At 42.8% G+C, this 19,440-nt stretch overlaps 1 protein-coding gene across 3 annotated transcripts in view; it reads right to left on the reverse strand.

Moving 5' to 3' along the window:
* NCAN (neurocan) overlaps positions 1-19,440 on the reverse strand; it is a 380,863-nt gene that overhangs the window by 51,236 nt on the left and 310,187 nt on the right. For all 3 annotated transcript variants that reach the window (XM_069767704.1, XM_069767701.1, XM_069767702.1), the window contains 2 exons: positions 6,285-6,401; positions 3,175-3,288 (listed from right to left, as the gene is read on the reverse strand). In XM_069767704.1, coding sequence (XP_069623805.1) covers positions 3,175-3,288; positions 6,285-6,401 — 231 coding nt within the window. The remainder of the gene's footprint in view (positions 1-3,174; positions 3,289-6,284; positions 6,402-19,440) is intronic.

The raw sequence follows: 19,440 nt of genomic DNA on the forward strand, positions 1-19,440 counted from the left end.
ACAGCCATCACTATTTCTCAGCAGTGTGGGGTCTCCGCCTTGTACCAGCACATGTCCAGGAACATCGCCCATGCCCTTACCAACGCACTTACTGGAATTGTTCACTTAACAACCGACACGTGGACAAGCACTGGTGGCCAGGGATGGTACATTTTCCTGATGGAACACTGGGTGAACATTGTGGAGGCTGGGGCAAAGTCTCACCTTGGCACCGCACATTTTCTACCGGTATCAAGCATTGCTGGCCCTACTTCTGTCAGGGTTTCCTCCACATCCTACACCAGTTCCTGCACTCCCTCCTGCTCCTCCTCATCCTCCATATCTGATGTGTTATCTCAGAGCACAACATCCCCAACAGCTGGAAGCTGAAAATTCTGCAGCACCACCTCAGCGAAGCGGCAACAGGCTCTGCTGAAGCTAATTTGTCTAGGACATAAACTGCACACTGCAGCAGAGTTATTGAAAGGAATAACACACCAGACAGATCCGTGTTTTTTGCCGCTGAACCTCAAACTAGGTATGGTCGTGTGTGATAATGGCTATAACCTGTGGAGCTGTGAAGCTTGGCAAGCTCACATACATACCATGCTTGGCCCACGTACTCAACTTGGTAGTTCAGCAGTTTCTGAAAACATACCTAGAATTGCCTGAGCTTCTGGTCAAGGTATGCTGCACCAATGCCAATTTCTGTAAGTAAGCTACAGTTGTTGCTGCTCTGGCAGTGCTACAGCAGTGCACAGAAGTGCCAGCTCACCGACTGGTGTGTGATGTGACTGCACACTGGAACTCCACACTGCACATTCTGGCAAGGCTTTGTGAGCAGCAGAGGCCAGTTGTTCAATGCCTGCTCCAATATACCCATCGGTATTCTGGTCAGCCTCCGCACATAACAACTGAAGAGTGGCCATGGATGTCTGACATTTATGTGGTTCTACAAGACTATGAGGACTCCACAAAGATGGTGAGAGGCGATGATGCCATAATAGGCGCAACGATCCCACTTTTGTGCTTGCTGCTGACAATTAAACATGAAGCTTTGCATGCAGACCAGGTGGAGATGGAGGAAGTTCAGAGACAGGGAGATACTACCTAGCCCAGCCTCATCTCATGTGCTCAGCAAGGATTGGGTAACAATGGCAAGGTGGAGGCTGAGGAGGGGGAGGATAACCAGAAGCTGGTTGCTAAAAGGTTAGTACCCACACAAGTTTTGTCCCGTTTCTCCTACGTGGATCAGCTGAGGAGGGGAATGAGGAGAAAGAGAGGGAGGAGGAAATGGAGAGTCGTCATCATGGTGGAGACCAGGAAGTGTTGGCTGTAGGGAGCTAAGGAGAACCTTGCATCTCTCCCTCCTGAGGCAGAGAGGCCTATTAAAATTGTGCTATACCAGAAGGCCATTGTGGAAAATATGTTGAAAAAATTCCCATCAGACAACGCTAGTGACTGGGGGAAAGCTTCCTTGTCCAACCAAGGAGGAGAGGCGGGGAGACACACAACAGGTACAGCAGAGGCAGGGGTACATAATCAAAGGCCTAGGCCAATTTCATGAAAACCTCCCAGCTAGCATGCCCTGATAGCAGTGTATTTTTGACAAGGAGGGAAAAGTTTTTAAAGATGGTCAAGCAATACCTGGCCAACAAAACCAGCGTAATCCCTAATTCCTCTGCGACCTTCAACTATTGGGTATCAAAGCAGGATGCCTGGCATAGGCTGTCCCTTCATGCCTATGGTGCTGCTAGCATCTTGTCTGAGTGAGTTTTTAGTGTTGGCGGGGGGGGGGGGTTCATAACCGACATGCACTCTTGCCTGTAAACAGAAAATGCTGACAGGCTCATTCTGATAAAAACAAAGCCTGGATAAGACCTGACTTTTTTCACACCACCAGATGACAGTAGCAGATAAAGTATTTTTAATCTATAATATTTGAATGAGGCCATCCAGTTGTTGCCCTCAAGGATATATGGATTACCCTTCTTATAATTGTTTTCTGTCTTTGTACTCTGTGCAAAGCTTTAATGAGAGTAGAAGTACCACATCTACATTTTCTAATTTTTTTAAGAGGCACTCAAGTTGGTGCCTTCGAGAGAGCATGGATGACCATCCTTATAATTTATATTTGGCCCTTTGCACTATGTGCAGAGCCTTTATGAGTGTAGAAGTATCACAACTAGACTTTCTTAATATTTTGTGAGGCACTCCAGTTGGTGCCTTCAGGGGTCTATGGATAACTCTCCTTATTGTTTTCTGGCTTTACACTGTAGTCAGAGCCTTTATGAGTGTAGAAGTACCACAACCACACTTTCCTAATATGTGAATGAGGCACTCCAGTTGGTGCCTTCAAGGGTGTATGGATGACCCTGTTTGTAATTCTTGGCAGGATTTGTACTGTGCAGAGCTTTTATGTAGGAGTACCATAACTAAACTTTGTTCACAATACTTGAATGAGGCACTACAGTTGGTGCCTTCAAGGGTGTATGGATGTTGCTTCTAATTTTTGGCAGGCTTTGCACTTGCATAGTCTTTATGAGTCTAGGAGTACCACTACATGACAATTTGAACATAATTTGTATGAGGCCCTCATTTATGTCTAATAGAGGGTGTATAAGAGTCCCTTATATTTAGCAGTTCTTGCTTCCTTCAATACACTGAAATTTCCATTTTTTAATACAAAATTCAATTTTGGTTTACTTAAATTAGTATTTTTTTAAATCCTTCTTAAATGTTGCCTTATATAAAAGTCATTATGCAGGAAAGAATGTTTCTTAACTTTTTTTTCCACTAAACAATTTCTCTCTGATTTTGAATGTTTTATTATCAGTCCTTAAAGTGGAGTAAACGTATGACACCATTGTTCTCAGCAGCGATCTGGGAGTCAGAGATGCTTCAAGGGTTCTTCCCAACCTGTTCTCCTTCCATTGAGCACTTTTTCCATCCATTTCAACATTTTCACTGCCTCCCAGACTTCCTTGTAAGGTCTGCTGAAAAAATGCTTGAGTTTCCTATTGATTTCTATTATACTTGTTACTCGAAATGAGCATCCGAGCATTAGGAATTGCTCGGTTTGAATAACGAGCATCTAAACATTTTAGTGCTCGCTCATCTCCAATCAATATCTCGCTTTAGCAAAAGACTTATACAGTATTTTGGTTTCTACAATTCTTTTGTCATAATAATTACCTTTTCCACATGTGCTTCCTCCATAACTTGGCAAACACAGGCAAAGGAAGGAGTTTACTTCATCAATGCAGGTCCCTCCATTCTGGCAGGGGTTGGACAAACACTCATCAATATCTGTGAAAACCCAGAGTATGCATGTGTCAATACTAACACTAACAATATTTATTTGTTTAACCAGGCATTTTAGTGTTGCTTATCAATTCTTTCATATCATCATATAATGAGTATAATTACAATGTGCACATAATGGTAAAATATAGGTTTTACCCTTTCTCTATGATAAACAAACACGTATCATGCACTTATTTAGTTTGGTATATCAATGTTATGCAATCAATACCCTAATATCATCATATAATAAGGATATAGTTTAGAGCCATAAACATAATATGCACATAATGGATGTATTTTTTAATGCCCCTTTAGTATGTAGATACCTATTAAAAAGTTTTGACTTCACTCCTTGACAATTATGTAATTTTCATCTCTGCGGTGCCCAGAGTAATCAAGCACATCCGGTTTTCCCCGCAGTGAGTGCGCTCTGTCGGTGTCAGGATGATTGCATCACCATGGTAATGCGTCCATAGTGTCTCTGACTCTGCCCCCATCCTGACGCTTCGGATGGGAGGTGTGGATCAGTGACGTGGGACGCCGATCTGTACTGACGCTGCACCCCTGTGCACTGATGCGAGTGCCATTATTATATTGCTGCCACCACATAAAAGCAGGGCTATAAATAGATTCAGCATCGATACTTTGACAGACACATCCCCCAGGAAGAAGCTAACACGAAACGCGCGTTGGGGCTCAGGACTGCTTGTGCAGGTCATATATCAATTCCTACGTACTCTCTTCATCTTCTATATATAAGCACTTTGATACGGGGCTTTCACTTCAGATTAAGTCTCCCTTTACTCAGTTGTTATGTATTTTGCTGCTACTACTTTTTTTGTTGTCCTTTATTTCTCTATGTACCTTTTTATTAGCTAGCATTGTTTTTTTATAGTTCATTTATTAGTGAATATAAGAATCTCATTTGCATCATGCAAATGATTTAAGCACTTGGCACTTAAATTACCCATAAATGTTTACTTATGCACTAGGCACTTTTGCAATCTTATGTGATGAGAGGCACAGGTAGGGCATTCTTGTTGTCAGGAGATACGTTTTTCTACTATTGGTCCGTTTGTTATTATAATCCATGATTGATAGACAAGCTTATACTCCTCAAATCTGGTAAAAAATGATGTTTTGAATTGGTCAATAAGGACCTGAAGCATCTATCTTTTTGATACTGATCTGCATATCCATGCAGTAAGTCAGTACAATATGTGATGCTATTCCATGAAAGCTGGAATATGTGGGAACTGCCCGTGCAAAGCTTAGTATGCCCTTTGTAACAATCTAGGTATTTAATCCCATTAGACACGTCTTTAGCCACTTCATTACATATTGTAAATTTCACGTGCCAGTTTTTAGTAAGAATCTATTATGTATAGTGCTTCTCTACCATCCTGTCTTTCCTGCGATTCACATGAAGGACGGACGTTTTATCTGAACCTAGTCAGTACACTTTTGTATGCGGCTTTCTCAACCCTCCAATAGGATTATAGACAGAATAGCTGCACCTCTTAATTTTAGCACCATTTCATATTTTCCCATTCTAAGTTACGCATACAATATTTGCTGCCATTATCAATGGGTAGCGTAAGTGAAAATACCCTTGTGACAATGACTGCATGTGGTACTGTGATGCCAGTCACTTTTTTTGGCCAAGCCGTGAGTCAGAATGGTCAAGGAGTCCAAGTTCAGAAGCCAGCAGGTTACGTCATAAACAGAATAACGAGACAAAAGCGTGATCAGGTAATCTTCGAATGTCAGAGCAGAAGGGGTTAAACAGATGAAGTCCAAGGTCAGGTAACAAAAGATCAAGAGTACAGAACTCAAGGCACAGGCAGCACAAACCTCACTAGCTGAATGCACGTCTGGCAGAGGTCTGGGAGTAACAGCTCAGTTAAGTAGCATGGCAATCACCTGGAATAATGAGCACTTGGAGACAGCCGACTCCTCCCAGTCTCAGATTGTATAGTCGAGCTGTCAATCAACACACTGACAGCTCAGCATGCCTCTGTACCAGATTGGATGGCCAAGCTGTCAGTAACAGCATCCCAGACACACTGAGGGGTGGAACCGTGACAGGTACCTTGTCTGAGGCGTTTAGTAGATCATGCTGAGGAACATGTAGGACTGAGGCCTCATGCACATAGCATGCACAGCTGTGTACACACAACTCATGCTGCCATATGATGCCTCTTTGCAGCACTCTATTAAAGGGATATTCTCATGCAAAAGCCATACTAATGGGACCAGCTACTGAGAAAACAGAACATCGTTGTGTGCCTCTGTATGAAATTTTACAGAAACATTAGAGCCTGATAGATTTCAAAGGGTGCTGTATAACAACTTGGAGCATGAGCAGAGCCATAATATTGATGAGGCCTAATATGTGAAGCTTTTAAAAGGAATATGACACCAGATTTTTTGCTACATAATCTTAGAGCAGCATTATGTAGGGGCTGAGACCCTGATTCCAATGATGTTTCACTTACTATCATTTTGATACAATCACTGTTTCCTCTGTTTCAGATCTAGCAGTGCTCAAATACTGAGCCCTGCATTACCCCACCTATGCCACAGCTTCCTTTCTATACTATACATTGACTAAAAGCTGCTACTCAGTGGTGAGGGCGGGTTACACAGAACAGCTGACTAACAGGCACAAGACAATTAGTCTTATAGTGATAATCTCCTGCTGATTAAACAATGATTTTATTAAATCAACACACAGCCTAGTAAGTGACACATCACTGAAATCGGATTCTCAGCCCCTACGTCATGCTGCTCTTAGATTATATAACAAGATTCCCTTTATGTAAAGCTTCCAAAATATTTTCTAATTGCCAGCACTCAAGTTCAGAAATTATTAACAGCCGTAATCTGTTCTAGGTGTTTGACAGGAACATTACTTAGTTTAGCTGCTTAGCAAGCATAAATAAGTAAATAGCACATGCATTATTTAAACTAATGATACAACCCAGCATCATACTTACCAATTTCACAATTTTCTCCAGTGTAACCCTTATTACACATGCAGCTATATGTGCTCCCATTAGACTGACAGGTCCCCATGTGCAGGCAGGGGCTGTGAGAGCACGGTTGAGGCTCGCCTACGAGGTAAGGAAATGATTGTTATTACTACACATTTCACTCTAATACACATAAAAAGCATATGACTTCCATGTGGGATCTAAGACTAAACCGTGTGCATTCTGCTCTCTGCCACAGATGAGTCAGGTTTATAGAGCTCCTTAGGCAGGGACTATAGTGAGGAACCTATGGAAAATACTAGCCAGCAGCTTTGGGGCCAAAACAAAATTGGGAATGCTATAAATTTCCAAACGATTGCTTAACTTTTTTTTATCCTGGTTTGAAAGGTATTTTCTATAATGAGATGTATGATACCATTTCCAGAAATCTTCGTTATCAGAAGACAAAATGGGAAAAGATGAGCACAAGACAGAAAACATTGAGTAAGTCCTTCGTCCAGGGCTGCCACTAGGAATTTCAAGGTTCCATACTGTCCAAATTTTCGAGCCCTCCTTCGGGTGACTCTGCCCAGGCTCCACCCCAGCTCCGTTTCCACCCCTCAAACCTTCCCCAGTCCCACCGCCCACTCTTGGAAAAACTGCACTTCTGCACCACGTCCTCACCAACCACACATTAACAGTTCCCAGATCACATACATTGCCATCAGCTTTTGTTTTTGCCAAAAGATTTTTTAAGCCGCCACCACAACAAGGTAGACTCTTTTGGCCGGGTGCTTTCTACTCTAAGGCTGGGTTCACATTGCGTTAATGCAGTCCATTAGATGGACTGCGTTACCCCCCCAGCATAATGCAGTGTAACGCAGCCCATTAATTCTGCCATTAATCCTATTAGCGGGCGCATTGCCAACACATGCCATAATCGGCATGTACTAGCGATGTGCCGTCATTCAGTGACGGAGCCTCGGACGCGGGCTGCAACGTCTGAGGCTCCGTCACCACTAGCACAGATTAATCATCTGCACTAGCGGTATAGCATAACGCGATGGCGTGTATGCTATAGCGTTAACGCAGCCTGTCAACGCTATGCGTTGAACGGGCTGATTTAATGCAATGTGAACCTGGCCTAACCTATTAAACATTTGTTAAAATACTCAATACTCTTTTTAGGTATATTTTTCTTTTTCCTTAAGGGAATGTGTCACATACATTTTTTAACATAATTGAAACTTGACTGACTTTTTTATAATCTGTTTTTCTGATTGCAGATTATTGTATTCTGTTTTCTGTTCATTTATGGAAGCTGTCAGTGGATATCGGTCTGCGCTTGGACCGCAGTGCATGGACTGGCCGCAAATCTTCTGAGTTGAACTCAGCAGTCTAACAGCATGTATGAGGATGCGGGCCAGGAGATTGGCGTCCAGTCCATGCACTGAAGTGCGAGCTCCAGAAAAAGAAAGAAATGTCCAGCTTCACCGAGTCCGTAAAAAAGCTTTTTCTTTATTAACAAACTTTGAACATGGAGGATACAGACTTCAGCACAACCATATGGGCAAGAATCTCAACGCGTTTCTGGAGACTAGGCTCCCTTAATCATGACCTCCATGTATCCTCCATGTTCAAAGTTTGTTAATAAAGAAAAAGCTTTTTTACGGACTCGGTGAAGCTGGACATTTCTTTCTTTTTCTGGATCTTGCACGCCTGGACACAGCGGGTCCGTGCTCCCGAGGTTTGGTTGCTGAATCACGGGTGAGCTGGTTTATGTTCCTTCTTACTGAAGTGCGAGCACAGACCAATTTCCGCTTCTAATAATTATACTGTCATGATAGTAAATGGGGTCTAAGGGGTATCGTTTCTCCTTATGGAGAGTGACATACCATCTCTGGCTTGTCATATTGCATGACTCGTTCAAGGGTTGATTGTGACTTGTAGGATCGCTACTTCCAACAGGTGGCGCTATGGAGTTTAAGTCCTCTTTTTCTCTGAAGAGGCAATTTGCATATGATAGTAAATAAAATGTTTCCCAATCAAATATACCCACTTTTTATTTTTCCATCAATATAGCCATGTGAAGGCTTGTTTTTTGTGGGCTGAGTTTTACTTTTGAAGGATATGATTGGTTTTACCAAATAGTGTACTGGAAAATAGGGAAAAAAATAAAAAATGTGATGAAATTGCAAAAAAAAGTGGAATACTATAATTGTTTTTTGGTGGTTGTTTTTACCATGTTCACCGAATGCTAAAACTGATCTGCCATTATGATTCTCCAGGTCATTGTACGTTTGTAGATACCAAACAAGTGACTTCGAACTCGGCTTCAAGAAAATGGCCGCCGCAATGTCCATCTGCGCACGCGCGGCATCCCGCGGCCATTTTCCTGAAGCCCCGGGAAGCAGGAGACTCCATCTGCACACGCGCGGCCTCAGGAAGATGGCCGCGCCCACCGAGAAACCGCTGAATAGCGGCGAGCGCGCTCTTTTTCTACAGCTGCGCAGTGCATTCGGCACTTGCGCATGCGAGAAGCACTACGCCACCAACGGGAACATAAGCAAGATGTGGGGGAGAAACAGCGCTGTGACCACGCCCATCCGACCTGACCAGCCTGATTGACAGGCGAAAAAGGACACTTTTGTAAGGTATTTCGGCAGCATAGGTAGGGAATCAGGGGACAAAAAATACCCTATTGTAAAGCATAGCTCAGGTCCTATTTAACGGTATTTTTATCTCCTACTGAAAAAACGGGGTGACAGGTTCCCTTTAATGAGCGGTATTCCCAGAGCTATTTCAGCTATATTTGCCTGTGACTCAGAACAAGTGACAGATGAGCATACCATGTAGACAACTAAAGCAGTGCTTCAGATTAAGGTCAATTTCACATTGGAAGACGCGGCCCTACTGCCAGGTCTCCCAACCTGAGCAAAGTGCTTCATAGAGACATATATAAAGTAGCTAGCTCAGCCTTGGGGAACCAGCTTAACCCCTTAACGACCGCCGATACGCTTTTTAACAGCGGCAATTAAAAGGTACTTATTCATCAGCGCAACATTTTAACAGCGCTGAGAAATAAGTGTATAGCAGCTGTCCGCATCTTCTTCCTGGAAGAAAATGGCGAGCGCATACGTAATGCGCCCGCCAAGATCTGCCGGCCGGAACCCAGCAACAATAGGAGATTTTTCCTATTGGTTCATTTTGATAACTTTGATAGACCCTATCACAGTGATCAAAATAAAAAAAAATAGTAAATCAGACACCCCTTTGTCACCCCCTTAGTTAGGTAAAAATAATAAAATATTTTTTTTATTTCTTTCATTCTTTGCAGATAGGGTTAGGGTTGGGTCTAAGGTTAGGGTTACGGTTGGGGTTAGAGGTAGGGTTTGGGTTGGTTTAGGGTTAAGCCTGGAGCTAGAGTTAGGGTTAGAGCTAGTGTTAGGGATGGGCTAGGGTTAGGTTTAGGGCTAAGGGTAAGATTGGGGTTAGAACTAGGGTTAAGGTTGGGCTAGGGTTAGAATTGGGGCTAGGGTGGGGCTTGGGGTTGGTGCTTGGTTAGGGTTGTGTTGGGGTTATGGTTGAGGTTACAGTTGTGGTTTTGAGGTTACAATTGTGGTGTTGGGGTTAGGGTTGTGTTGGGGTTAGGGTTGTGTTGGGTTACGGATGGTGTTGGGGTTAGGGTTGGGTTAGGGTTGTGTTGGGGTTACAGTTGGAGTTACAGTTCAGGTGTTGGGGTTACGGTTGTGTTGGGTTAGGCTTGTGTTGGGGTAAGGGCTTGGTTAGGGTTGTATTAGGGTTATGGTTGAGGTTACAGTTGTGGTTTTGAGGTTACGATTGTGGTGTTGGGGTTAGGGTTGTGTTGGGGTTAGGGTTGTGTTGGGTTACGGATGGTGTTGGGGTTAGCGTTGGGTTAGGGTTGTGTTGGAGTTACAGTTGGAGTTACAGTTGAGGTGTTGAGGTTATGGTTGTGGTGCTGGGTTTAGGGTTGTGGATAGGGTTGGGATTAGGGATGTATTGGAGTTGGGGTTGGGATTAGGCTGTGTTAGGGTTGGAGTTTGAATTGGGGGTTTCCACTGTTTTGGTACATCAGGGGGTCTCCAAACACAACATGATGCCCAACATTGGTTCCAGCCAATTTTGCATTCAAAAAGTCAAACTGTGCTCCCTCCCTTCTGAGCTCTGCCATGGAGCTACACAGTGGCTTTCCCCCACATATGGGGTATCCATGTATTCAGGATAAATTGTATAACAAATTTTGTGGTCCATTTTCTCCTGATACCTTTGTGAAAATAAAGTTTTGGTCTAAAGTAAATTTTTTGTGAAAAATCTTAAATGTTCATTTTTTCCTTCCACGTTGCTTTAGTTCTCATGAAGCACCTGAAGGTTTAATACACTTCTTGAATGTAATTTTGAGCACATTGCGGGGTGCAGTTTTTAGAATGGTGTCACTTTTGGATATTTTCTGTCACATTGACCCTTCAAACATGAGGTGCTCCCTAAAAAAAATCTTTTTGTAAATTTTGTTGGAAAAATGAGAAATCGCTGGTGAACTTTTAACTCGTGTAACGTCCTACCAAAAATAATTATGGTTCCAAAATTGTGCTGATGTAAAGTAGACAGAGTTTGTATGTTCTCCCCGTGTTTTTGCGTGGGTTTCCTCTGGGTACTCCGGTTTCCTCCCACACTCCAAAGACATACTGATATGGAATTTATATTGTGAGCCTCATCCGGGACAGTGATGATAATGTGTGCAAACTGTAAAGCATTGCAGAATATGTTAGCACTATATGAAAATAAAAATTATTATTATTATTATTACATGTGGGAAAGGTTATTATTTTGATTGACACAACTTTTTAATTTAAGGGCACAAAAATTAAAAGTTTGAAAATTGCTAAATTTTCTACATTTTTGCAAAATTTCTGTTTTTTTTCAAAAATAAATGCAAGTTACACTACCGTTCAAAAGTTTAGGGTCACCCAGACAATTTTGTGTTTTCCATGAAAACTCATACTTTTATTAATCAAATGAGTTGCCAAATGAATTGAAAATCTAGTCCAGACATTGACAAGGTTCGAAAAAAAGATTTTTATGTGAAATAATAATTTTCTCCTTCAAACTTTGCTTTTTGTCAAAGAATGATCCCTTTGCAGCAATTACAGCACTGCAGACCTTTGGCATTCTAGCAGTTAATTTGCTGAGGTAATCTGGAGAAATTTCACCCCATGCTTCCAGAAGCCCCTCCCACAAGTTGGTTTGGCTTGATGGGCACTTTTTGCGTACCATACAGTCAAGCTGCTCCCATAACAGCTCAATGGGGTTGAGTTCTGGTGACTGCACTGGCCACTCCATTACAGATAGAATACCAGCTGCCTGCTTCTTCCCTAAATAGTTTTTGCATAATTTGGTGGTGTGCTTTGGGTCATTGCCCTGTTGTAGGATGAAATTGGCTCCAATCAAGCGCTGTCCGCAGGGTATGGCATGGCACTGCAAAATGGAGTGATAGCCTTCCTTATTCAAAATCCCTTTTACCTTGTACAAATCTCCCACTTTACCAGCACCAAAGCAACCCCAGACCATCATAATACCTCCACCATGCTTGACAGATGGCGTCAGGCACTCTTCCAGCATCTTTTCAGTTGTTCTACATCTCACAAATGTTCTTCTGTGTGATCCAAACACCTCAAACTTGGATTTGTCTGTCCATAACACCTTTTCCCAATTTTTCTCTTTCCAATGTCTGTGTTCTTTTGCCCATATTAATCTTTTCCTTCTATTGGCCAGTCTCAGATATGGCTTTTTGTTTGCCACTCTGCCCCGTAGGCCAGCATCCTGGAGTTGCCTCTTCACTGTAGACGTTGACACTGGCATTTTGAGTGTACTATTTAATGAAGCTGCCAGTTGAGAACCTGTGAGGCATCGATTTCTCAAACTACAGACTCAAATGTACTTGTCTTGTTGCTCAGTTGTGTGGCGGGGCCTCTCACTTCTCTTTATACTCCGGTTAGAGCCTATTTGTGCTCTCCTCTGAAGGGAGTAGTACACACTGTTGTAGGAAATCTTCAGTTTCTTGGCAATTTCTCGGATGGAATAGCCTTCACTTCTTTCTAAGAACAAGAATAGACTGTCGAGTTTCACATGAAAGTTCTTTTTTTTCTGTCCATTTTGAGAGTTTAATGGAACCAACAAATGTAATGCTCTAGATTCTCAACTAGCTCAAAGGAAGGTCAGGTTTATAGGTTCTCTAACCAGCCAAACTATTTTCAGCTGTGCTAACATACTTGCACAAGGGTTTTTAAGGGTATTCTACCCATCCATTAGCCTTCTTACACAGTTAGCAAACAGAAAGTACCATAAGAACACTGAAGTGATGGTTATTGGAAATGGGCCTCTATACACCTATGAAGATATTGCATTACAAACCAGACGTTTGCAGCTAGAATAGTCGTTTACCACATTAACAATGTATTAAGTGTATTTCTGAATCATTTAATGTTAGCTTCATTGGAAAAAACTGTGATTTTCTTTCAAAAATAAGGAAATTTCGAAGTGACCCTAAACTTTTGAACGGTAGTGTATATTGAAGAAAGTTTACCACTAGCATGAAGTACAATATGTCATGAAAAACAATCTCAGAATCAGTGGGATCCGTTGAAGCGTTCCAGAGCTATAACCTCATAAATTGATAGTGGTCAGAATGGTAAAAAATGGTTTGGTCACTAAGGGGTTAAAGGTCACAACAGCTTCTCTTTTATGAGCTTGCTGAACAAGGGTAATGCGTGTAGTAAAATATTGCTGTTAACTCCTTCATGACCGGGGGATTTTTCGTTTTTCCGTGTTCGTTTTTTGCTCCCCTCCTTCCCAGAGCCATAACTTTTTTATTTTTCCGTCAATTTGGCCATGTGAGGGCTTATTTTTTGCGGGACGAGTTGTACTTTTGAACAACATAATTGGTTTTAGCATGTCGTGTACTAGAAAACGGGAAAAAAATTCCAAGTGCGGTGAAAATGCAAAAAAAGTGCAGTCCCACACTTGTTTTTTGTTTGGCTTTTTTGCTAGGTTCACTAAATGCTAAAAATGACCTGCCATTATGATTCTCCAGGTCAGTACGAGTTCATAGACACCTAACATGACTAGGTTATTTTTTATCTAAGTGGTGAAAAAAAATTCCAAACTTTGCTAAAAAAAAAAATAAAAAAATTGCGCCATTTTCCGATACTCGTAGCGTCTCCATTTTTCATCATCTGGGGTCGGTTGAGGGCTTATTTTTTGCGTGCCGAGATGACGTTTTTAATGATAGCATTTCAGTGCAGATACGTTCTTTTGATCGCCCGTTATTGCATTTTAATGCAATGTCGCGGCGACCAAAAAAACGTAATTCTGGCGTTTCGAGTTTTTTTCCCGCTACGCTGTTTAGCGATCAGGTTAATACTTTTTTTTATTTGATAGATCGGGCGATTCTGATCGCGGCGATACCAAATATGCGTAGATTTGATATTTTTTTTATTGATTTATTTTGATTGGGGCGAAAGGGGGGTGATTTAAACTTTTATGTTTTTTGTTATTTTTTTCGCATTTTTTTAACTTTTTTTTTTAACTTTTGCCATGCTTCAATAGCCTCCATGAGAGGCTAGAAGCAGGCACAACCCGATCGGCTCTGCTACATAGCAGCGATCTGCTGATCGCTGCTATGTAGCAGAATTGCACGTGTGCTGTGAGCGCCGACCACAGGGTGGCGCTCACAGCGACGGGCAATCAGTAACCATAGAGGTCTCAAGGACCTCTATGGTTACAATATACAAGCATCGCCGACCCCCGATCATGTGACGGGGGTCGGCGATGACGTCATTTCCGGCCGCCCGGCCGGAAGCGGTAGTTAAATGCCGCTGTCTGCGTTTGACAGCGGCATTTAACTAGTTAATAGGTGCGGGCAGATCGCGATTCTGCCCGCGCCTATTACGGGCACATGTCAGCTGTTCAAAACAGCTGACATGTCCCGGCTTTGGTGCGGGCTCACCGCGGAGCCCTGCATCAAAGCAGGGGAGCCGGCATCGGACGGTATAGGGGTTAAAGGGGATGGTCATATTTTGGGATTTTTTTTCTCTTTTAACCCCTTTCTGCCATCAGACGTACTATTGCGTCCATGGGGGGTGGGCCCTACTTCCCAAGGACGCAATAGTACGTCATATGCGATCGGCAGCGCTCACGGGGGGAGCGGCGCCGATCGCGGCCGGGTGTCAGCTGCCTATCGCAGCTGACATCCGGCACTATGTGCCAGGAGCGGTCACGGACCGCCCCCGGCACATTAACCCCCGGCACACCGCGATCAAAGATGATCGCGATGTGCCGGCGGTGCAGGGAAGCACCGCGCAGGGAGGGGGGCTCCCTGCGGGCTTCCCTGAGCCCCCCGCAGCAACGCGATGTGATCACGTTGCTGCGAGGGTCTTGCCGCCCTCCCTCCCTGCTCCAGGTCCCGGATCCAAGATGGCCGCGGATCCGGGTCCTGCAGGGAGGGAGGTGGCTTCACAGAGCCTGCTCAGAGCAGGCACTGTGAAGGCTGCAGCGCTGCATGTCAGATCAGTGATCTGACAGAGTGCTGTGCAAACTGTCAGATCACTGATCTGTGATGTCCCCCCCTGGGACAAAGTAAAAAAGTAAAAAAAAAAATTTCCAAATGTGTAAAAAAAATTAAAAAAAAATATTCCTAAATAATGAAAAAAAAAAAAAAAATATTCCCATAAATACATTTCTTCATCTAAATAAAAAAAAAAAAAAACAATAAAAGTACACATATTTAGTATCGCCGCGTCCGTATCGACTCGCCCTATAAAACTGGCACACTAGTTAACCCCTTCAGTAAACACCGTAAGAAAAAAAAAAAAAAAACGAGGCAAAAAACGACGCTTTATTATCATACCGCCGAACAAAAAGTGGAATAACACGTGATCAAAAAGACAGATATAAATAACCATGGTACCGCTGAAAGCGTCATCTTGTCCCGCAAAAAACGAGCCACCATACAGCATCATCAGCAAAAAAATGAAAAAGTTATAGTCCTGAGAATAAAGCGATGCCAAAATAATTATTTTTTCTATAAAATAGTTTTTATCGTATAAAAGCGCCAAAACATAAAAAAATGATATAAATGAGATGTCGCTGTAATCGTACTGACCCGAAGAATAAAACTGCTTTATCAATTTTACCAAACGCGGAACGGTATAAACGCCTCCCCCAAAAGAAATTCATGAATAGCTGGTTTTTGGTCATTCTGTCTCACAAAAATCGGAATAAAAAGCGATCAAAAAATGTCACGTGCCCGAAAATGTTACCAATAAAAACGTCAACTCGTCGCGCAAAAAACAAGACCTCACATGACTGTGTGGACCAAAATATGGAAAAATTATAGCTCTCAAAATGTGGTAACGCAAAAAATATTTTTTGCAATAAAAAGCGTCTTTCAGTGTGTGACGGCTGCCAATCATAAAAATCCGCTAAAAAACCCGCTATAAAAGTAAATCAAACCCCCCTTCATCACCCCCTTAGTTAGGGAAAAATAAAAAAATGTATTTATTTCCATTTTCCCGTTAGGGCTAGGGTTAGGGCTAGGGTTAGGGCTAGTGTTAGGGTTAGGGTTAGGGCTAGGGTTAGGGCTAGGGTTAGGGCTAGGGCTAGGGCTAGGGTTAGGGCTAGGGTTAGGGCTAGGGTTAGGGCTAGGGTTAGGGCTAGGGTTAGGGTTAGGGCTAGGGTTAGGGCTAGGGTTAGGGTTAGGGTTAGGGCTAGGGTTAGGGCTAGGGTTAGGGCTAGGGTTAGGGCTAGGGTTAGGGTTAGGGCTAGGGTTAGGGTTGGGGCTAGGGTTAGGGCTAGGGTTAGGGCTAGGGTTAGGGCTACAGTTAGGGTTGGGGCTAAAGTTACAGTTAGGGTTTAGATTACATTTACAGTTGGGAATAGGGTTGGGATTAGGGTTAGGGGTGTGTCAGGGTTAGAGGTGTGGTTAGGGTTACCGTTGGAATTAGGGTTAGGGGAGTGTTTGGATTAGGGTTTCAGTTATAATTGGGGGGTTTCCACTGTTTAGGCACATCAGGGGCTCTCCAAAAGCGACATGGCGTCCGATCTCAATTCCAGCCAATTCTGCGTTGAAAAAGTAAAACAGTGCTTCTTTCCTTCCGAGCTCACCCGTGTGCCCAAACAGGGGTTTACCCCAACATATGGGGTATCAGCGTACTCAGGACAAATAGGACAACAACTGTTGGGGTCCAATTTCTCCTGTTACCCTTGGGAAAATACAAAACTGGGGGCTAAAAAATAATTTTTGTGGGAAAAAAAAGATTTTTTATTTTTACGGCTCTGCGTTATAAACTGTAGTGAAACACTTGGGGTTCAAAGTTCTCACAACACATCTAGATAAGTTCCCGGGGGGGTCTAGTTTCCAATATGGGGTCACTTGTGGGGGGTTTCTACTGTTTAGGTACATTAGGGGCTCTGCAAACGCAATGTGACGCCTGCAGACCATTCCATCTAAGTCTGCATTCAAATGGCACTCCTTCCCTTCCGAGCCCTCCCATGCGCCCAAACAGTGGTTTCCCCCCACATATGGGGTATCAGCGCACTCAGGACAAATTGGACAACACATTTTTGGGTCCAATTTCTCCTGTTACCCTCGGGAAAATACAAAACTGGGGGCTAAAAAATAATTTTTGTGGGAAAAAAATTTTGTTTTATTTTTACGGCTCTCCATTATAAACCTCTGTGAAGCCCTTGGTGGGTCAAAGCGCTCACCACACATCTAGATAAGTTCCTTAGGGGGTCTACTTTCCAAAATGGTGTCACTTGTGGGGGGTTTCTACTGTTTAGGTACATTAGGGGCTCTGCAAACGCAATGTGACGCCTGCAGACCATTCCATCTAAGTCTGCATTCAAATGGCACTCCTTCCCTTCCGAGCCCTTCCATGCGCCCAAACAGTGGTTTCCCCCCACATATGGGGTATCAGCGCACTCAGGACAAATTGGACAACACATTTTTGGGTCCAATTTCTCCTGTTACCCTCGGGAAAATACAAAACTGGGGGCTAAAAAATAATTTTTGTGGGAAAAAAATTTTGTTTTATTTTTACGGCTCTCCATTATAAACCTCTGTGAAGCCCTTGGTGGGTCAAAGCGCTCACCACACATCTAGATAAGTTCCTTAGGGGGTCTACTTTCCAAAATGGTGTCACTTGTGGGGGGTTTCTACTGTTTAGGTACATTAGGGGCTCTGCAAACGCAATGTGACGCCTGCAGACCATTCCATCTAAGTCTGCATTCAAATGGCACTCCTTCCCTTCCGAGCCCTCCCATGTGCCCAAACAGTGGTTTCCCCCCACATATGGGGTATCAGCGCACTCAGGACAAATTGGACAACACATTTTTGGGTCCAATTTCTCCTGTTACCCTCGGGAAAATACAAAACTGGGGGCTAAAAAATAATTTTTGTGGGAAAAAAATTTTGTTTTATTTTTACGGCTCTCCATTATAAACCTCTGTGAAGCCCTTGGTGGGTCAAAGCGCTCACCACACATCTAGATAAGTTCCTTAGGGGGTCTACTTTCCAAAATGGTGTCACTTGTGAGTGGTTTCTACTATTTAGGTACATTAGGGGCTCTGCAAACGCAACATGGCGTCTCATCTCAATTCCTGTCAATTTTGCATTGAAAAGTCAAACGGCGCTCCTTCCTTTCCGAGCTCTCCCATCCGCCCAAACAGTGGTTTACCCCCACATATGGGGTATCAGCGCACTCAGGACAAATTGTACAACAACTTTTGGGGTCCAATTTCTTCTCTTACCCTTGGAAAAATAAAAAATTGGGGGCAAAAAGATAATTTTTGTGAAAAAATATGATTTTTTTATTTTTACGGTTCTGCATTATAAACTTCTGTGAAGCACTGGGTGGGTCAAAGTGCTCACCACACCTCTAGATAAGTTCCTTAGGGGGTCTACTTTCCAAAATGGTGTCACTTGTGGGGGGTTTCAATGTTTAGGCACATCAGTGGCTTTCCAAACGCAACATGGCATCCCATCTCAATTCCTGTCAATTTTGCATTGAAAAGTCAAACGGCGCTCCTTCCCTTCCGAGCTCTCCCATCCGCCCAAACAGTGGTTTACCCCCACATATGGGATATCAGCTTACTCAGGACAAATTGTACAACAACTATTGGGGTCCAATTTCTTCTCTTACCCTTGGAAAAATAAAAAATTGGGGGCGAAAAGATAATTTTTGTGAAAAAATATGATTTTTTATTTTTACGGTTCTACATTATAAACTTCTGTGAAGCACTTGGTGGGTGAAAGAGCTCACCACACCTCTAGATAAGTTCCTTAGGGGGTCTACTTTCCAAAATGGTGTCACTTGTGGGGGGTTTCAATGTTTAGCCACATCAGGGGCTCTCCAAACGAAACATGGCGTCCCATCTCAATTCCAGTCAATTTTGCATTGAAAAGTCAAATGGCGCTCCTTCGCTTCCGAGCTGTGCCATGCGCCCAAACAGTGGTTTACCCCCACATGTGGGGTATTGGCGTACTCAGGACAAATTGTACAACAATGATTGCGGTCCATTTTCTCCTGTTACCCTTGGTAAAATAAAACAAATTGGAGCTGAATTAAATTTTTTGTGAAAAAAAGTTAAATGTTCATTTTTATTTAAACATTCAAAAAATTCCTGTGAAGCACCAGAAGGGTTAATAAACTTCTTGAATGTGGTTTTAAGCACCTTGAGGGGTGTAGTTTTTAGAATGGTGTCACACTTGGGTATTTTCTATCATATAGACCCCTCAAAATGACTTCAAATGAGATGTGGTCCCTAAAAAAAAATGGTGTTGTAGAAATGAGAAATTGCTGGTCAACTTTTCACCCTTATAACTCCCTAACAAAAAAAAATTTTGGTTCCAAAATTGTGCTGATGTAAAGTAGACATGTGGGAAATGTTACTTATTAAGTATTTTGTGTGACATATCTCTGTGATTTAATTGCATAAAAATTCAAAGTTGGAAAATTGCGAAATTTTCATAATTTTTGCCAAATTTCCGTTTTTTTCACAAATAAACGCAGGTACTATCAAAGAATTTTTACCATTGTCATGAAGTACAATATGTCACGAGAAAACAATGTCAGATTCACTGGGATCCGTTGAAGCGTTCCAG

This window comes from Ranitomeya imitator, chromosome 1, assembly GCF_032444005.1.
Source record: "Ranitomeya imitator isolate aRanImi1 chromosome 1, aRanImi1.pri, whole genome shotgun sequence".
NCBI classification, from domain to species: domain Eukaryota; kingdom Metazoa; phylum Chordata; class Amphibia; order Anura; family Dendrobatidae; genus Ranitomeya; species Ranitomeya imitator.